Raw genomic sequence first — 5,474 nt, 5'->3', positions numbered from 1 at the left:
CAACTGTCATTAAATCTGATCTAAGTTCTCACTCACCAGAGGGTATCATAAACACTTGTCCAGAATTGTAGACTGACTTTACACCATCAATATCAACACGCACACAACTTGAGATAATGCTGAATACCTTAATAAAGAGAAACACAGTAAAGTTTACATATAATCTAAATAAATGCAGTAGAGTGTAGCGTGTAGTCCATTATTATTTATCAAACATGCCAGCCTGGGATGATGAAAACATCATATAGGCAAAAAGGCACAATAAAACAAATAACTGTCATGTAACCTTCTCATGAACTAGTTTTTACAATTATATCTCAAATTGACGGAAGTCACAATGTCAATCAGCTCTGTGTGTCATTTGACTGTGGTAAATCAGCACTGCAGGCTCCTGACAGAGGTTTTGGATGCTATACATATGTCCTGTAACAAAAAAAAAGTTATTAGTATTTAGCAATACATAAAACCAAATGTCATTAAATCTGATCTAAGTTCTCACTCACCAGAGGGTATCATAAACACTTGTCCAGAATTGTAGACTGACTTTACACCATCAATATCAACACCACCATCGAGCTAGGTGGGCGTGGTTTCAGCAACCAGCTCCCGCCTATTTGCCCATTTTCGATTATTCGGGAGTGATGCGCGGTGACGCGCTGCCAAGATGGCAACAGCCGGCTCCGCCTACTTTAGGCTTCAAAAACGCTTTTCGGAAAACTACGGGTGACGTCACGGACACTACGTCCATGTTTTCATACAGTCTATGCTCAAAACAGACAAAACTCAGGTCACTATTGTGGTTATGCAATTAACAGAGATAAAAAGACACTTTCTACTCACAGAAACCGTATCAAGGTCCACCTGTGAGGGTTTCTTCATGAACGACCCCAGCAGAATCTTTCCATGTGAGAAAGAGTGGCACTGGAGGTCAACCACGTGGCCCATTGCTCGGCCTCCATGGGAGTGCCAGTGGAAGTCATCAGGACTAATAACTCTCCCATCTAGAAAGGAGAACAAAAACACTGCTCATGAATAAGCTATATGAAGCAAGTCACAAGAAGGCAAATTACCTTTTTTCCAGCACTGAAAATAAGCAAAATATTCGGCTGCTGAAGCACATGTAATTACATGATAGTGTCTTCATCTCACGTTCTAGGCTTTTATGTGACAAGCGTTAAATGCTTCGCAACCGAACCTCACAGTGAGAACCAATTATCTGTGTGGTGCACTGTGAGACGCATTCAAATCCTACTGAGAATTTTCTACTTCAAAGCACTGTGGAAGTCAAACATCTCAAACGGCTGGAAAGTCACAGTATTCGGCTGCTGAAGCACATGTAATTACATGATAGTGTCTTCATCTCACGTTCTAGGCTTTTATGTGACAAGCGTTAAATGCTTCGCAACCGAACCTCACAGTGAGAACCAATTATCTGTGTGGTGCACTGTGAGACGCATTCGAATCCTACTGAGAATTTTCTACTTCAAAGCACTGTGGAAGTCAAACATCTCAAACGTCTGGAAAGTCACAGCATTATAAACAGCAACAAGGAAAAGAGAACGGGAAAAAATAGTCAAACACAAATTCTTTTTTTTTTTTTTTCAAACTATACATCACCTTTAGGAGAATTTATCATGGTTTTTTGATAACACCAACAGTTAAATGGCTGAAATAAGGTCTGTGGTTAACACAATCAGTAGTCAACTTTCACAGCCTTGTTGTGTTTATAATTATGCTACATTCTAACTCAGGCTCTGTCCACACGAACATGGTTATTTTCAAAACCACAGTCTTTTCTATGCGGTTTGGCGTTCATCCACATGCAAACGCAGTATCAGGTCACTGAAATCTAAACTTTATGAAAACTCCTGCCAGGGTGAAGATTTTCAGAAACTCCGGTTGCAGTGTTGTTGTGTAGCCGGTGAAACCGTAGATTTTGGTTTGTGACGTCGGCGTGTGCGCTGTTATCTCCTTTGTTTGACGTCAGATTGTGCGCCGCTATCTTCTTTGTTTACATGAGGCAAGTCTGTAATTGGCCAACATGGCTTTACGGTTAGGGTTGTATCGCCACCTGTGTGTTTGGCATGCTCTTGACAGCGCTTCATACCGTGTTTCTGCATTTTCAGGTGGACAAGGTTTTTTTTTTTTTTAAACGAAGGAGGAAAAACTGTTTATAAAAATACCCATATACATGTGGACTAGGCCTCAAAATGAACAAAATGTGCACAAGAATCTCAAATATTTTCTGCAATAATCTAAAAGCCTAATGGGTTTTTGTCGAGGGAACCAGGGCAATGCTATCTTCAGGTTGGCCTACAAAAATATGTCATCACTACAGCGCTCTATTAGGGGCTTTAAAGTCTGGAGTCCCATGAATTATGGACCAAGCTATCAGTTTTCCTCATTTGTTCTGTTTTAATGCTTCCTGTATAAAAAAAAAACCCTATTGGCCTTTAGATATTCTAAGATGTAAGGCCATGACACACCAAACCAACAATTGGTGAACGATGGGCCACCGAGCGTCTGTTAGCTCAGTTTTTGCAGTGTATTCCATGCCGTTGGCACTAGTCGGACCCCATCAGCAGCTTTTTGGCTGATTGTGCATGTTGAATCGGGATCAGGTGGTCGGTGAGAGATCACTCTGATTGGTAGTTCAGCTTAGTGAACCAGTGCACAAAAAGGAAAAGTGAAAGTAAGCAAATGACAAAGTTAAGAGGACTCAGAGAAGGCTCTTTTAATTTGACATTTTCATAACAACATAACCGTCTGAAATGAAGAAAGTGATCAACATGATTCATATTCAAAATAGTAATCAACCGCTGCTTTGTTTACAGAGTTTATATATCTGCAGTACTTGTTTCTGTTTCTCTATTTGAATACCAAATATAGACTATCGCCTCCTGCTGATACTGACAGTTATTTCCTAGAAGGGGCAAAACGTATGTGCTAGTTGGTCACTGGCTTTAGTCTTTACGGTGTGTTTAAGCGCAACTTTTTAGTTCAGACTCATGCAACACGAGGTGACAACACAGTCAGACTTCGACAACACTAGCACTTTGTTGTCAATCTGGTGAGCAGTGGTGGAAAGAGTACTGAAAACATATACTCAAGTAAAAGTACCAACATTGTTCTAGAAGGATGGCAAATTCATGCCATACCTTTTACACATTTACTTGAATTGTTATGCTGATAATACAGTTTGTAAGGAAAAATGCATTAAATAGCGAGTTATTTCTGGGGAAACTTTTTCAAAGAAAAACACACACACACACGCGCGCATGTCTCTTTGCTGAGCCGCGGCGGTCTTGGTGAATCAGCAGCATCCACAACTGAACGGAACAAAAAGTGTTGAACTTGAAAATAGTTTATGCGCGAGTGCATTTGCTAAATGAAGGCGGATTGTATACAATGGATTAAAAAAAAACGTTTATTAACGAGCTGCAGTTTTATTATATCATGCACTGGCACAGATGCAGTATATTAACGCCACGGGTCACTTGCGGGAGTTTACACTGTATGCAATACCCGCAACCTCACACCAAATTTCAGGCTGTGTAGATAGGCAAGCATATATACAAATCATTTAGTAAGCAGAAATCCGAAATTTACCTTAACATATTAAGTTAGAGGAAGATGCGACTGAATTGATGCTTGAATAATGCACTTCCAGCAGCCATGATAAACAGTTGGCGGTTAAAGTTTTCTATGCACAATTTGATTTGAGGAAAGTCACGAGACCTATTACTCTCTCTCCAATCACGTTGATGGATAAAAATGAAATTAAAATAAGCATGTAACAACTACAAACGGAGGAAAATAGCGGAGTAAAAGTACCGATACATCACTTAAAATGTACTCAAGTAAAAGTAAAAGTACACAATTTTTAAACTACTCAAAAAAGTACAATTACTGATAAAAACTACTTAATTACTGTAACGTGAGTATTTGTAATTCGTTACTTCACACCCCTGCTGGTGAGTGACGGCTTTTACAGGTTCAGGCCCAAGTAGGGGGATCTCCTTTCTTGTCACTATTGTGCCTGTTCAGGCAGAGAGTCTCGTAACATGGCTACACCTGATATGTAAAAGACTTTCTTGTTGATTTAATGCATTTGTGACTGTAATGTCATACCTTTAGAGGCTGGGGGCCACAGGTGAGAGAACCACTTGTGCAGGTTGTTCCAATCCTCTTCCTCCAGGACAATAGGCTGCAGTGGAGGCCCACAGAGATCACACTGCGCCAACACCCGTGGAGCCTGTGGCTCATGCAGTGTCACTCTCGGCGACAGCACCACTCTAGACGATGGCAAATCTGAAAAAAAAAAGCAGTTACAGTTACAAATATGCTGTTAAAGCTGCCATTTGTAGACTGATTTTCTTGATAGACACATGGTTCTGTGGCAATTTCCACCTGATCACACAAATGACAGACTGCAGTTTTACAATATTTTGCACATGACTACTTACCAATATCATCATCCTCTTCATCATGTCGCTGAAGCTCAAGCATTGATGACGGCCCACTTCTGAAAGCAACGTCACTACACAAACAGAATTTTAAACAGTGACTATTTGCATTGATTATTTTTATCTTAATGGTCTGGTGCAGGGGTTAGACACAAGTAATAAAGTGATATATAATATCAATAAAAATAACTGTTTTCTATTTTAATATATCTTATTGCTCCAGTCTTCAGTTTCACATGATCACTGAATCACATTTACATTTAATTATTTAGCAGATGCTTTTATCCAAAGCGACTTACAAATGAGAACAATAGAAGCAATCAGACCAACAAGAGGACAAGTCTCAGTTAGTCTTGCACAATATGCATAGCAAGGTCGGTTTTTTTTTAATTTAATAAATTAGAAAAAATGAATAGAATAGGTAAGTGCTAGTATTAATTGGTCAGGTGCTGACGAAAAAGATATATCTTTAGACGTTTTTTGAAAATGGCTAAAGACTCAGCTGCTCGAATTGAGATAGGCAAGTCGTTCCACCAGCTGGGTACTGTCCAGGAAAAGGTCAGTGAGAGTGATTTTGTGCCTCTTTGGGAATCATATGTTCCTTCAGAAATCATTCTAATATGCTAATTTGCTGCTCAAGAAACATTTCTTATTGTCACAGTTAAAATTGTATTAACTGAAATACAATATTAACCGTGACAATAAGAAATTTGTATTCTATTCATCTTTGATTAATAGAAAGATCAAAAGAACAAAGAGCATTTATTTGTATTATAAATCTTTCGTAACATTATAAATGTCTCTACTGTCACTTTTGATTAATGTGTCTAAAATACTCACAATCATAATACAGTTACTTTTTTATTGATTACATGATTACATATTCACACAATAGCAATAAATTATTCATAATTGATTGATTCTCCCTCTTTTTCATCTTTTAAATGTTCCTTTCTAAAATAGCCTACCGCTTATATACGTTCAGAATGTCTTCCAGTTTTGTGTACA

At 38.7% G+C, this 5,474-nt stretch overlaps 1 protein-coding gene across 1 annotated transcript in view; it reads right to left on the bottom strand.

The window, feature by feature from the left end:
• The window catches only part of LOC107733113 (muscle M-line assembly protein unc-89-like), a 17,898-nt gene that overhangs the window by 660 nt on the left and 11,764 nt on the right, over positions 1 to 5,474 (bottom strand). Inside the window, exons 13-17 of the mRNA XM_016544614.1 lie at positions 4,467 to 4,540; positions 4,132 to 4,311; positions 814 to 1,001; positions 504 to 576; positions 337 to 423 (exon numbers count right to left, since the gene is read on the bottom strand). Coding sequence (XP_016400100.1) covers positions 341 to 423; positions 504 to 576; positions 814 to 1,001; positions 4,132 to 4,311; positions 4,467 to 4,540 — 598 coding nt within the window. The 3' untranslated portion in view covers positions 337 to 340. The remainder of the gene's footprint in view (positions 1 to 336; positions 424 to 503; positions 577 to 813; positions 1,002 to 4,131; positions 4,312 to 4,466; positions 4,541 to 5,474) is intronic.

Source organism: Sinocyclocheilus rhinocerous, unplaced genomic scaffold, assembly GCF_001515625.1.
Source record: "Sinocyclocheilus rhinocerous isolate Xijiao unplaced genomic scaffold, SAMN03320098_v1.1 scaffold1245, whole genome shotgun sequence".
In the NCBI taxonomy this organism is placed as follows: Eukaryota; Metazoa; Chordata; class Actinopteri; order Cypriniformes; family Cyprinidae; genus Sinocyclocheilus; species Sinocyclocheilus rhinocerous.
Note: the sequence above shows the minus strand (reverse complement) of the source record. Positions and strands in the feature narration are given on the sequence as shown.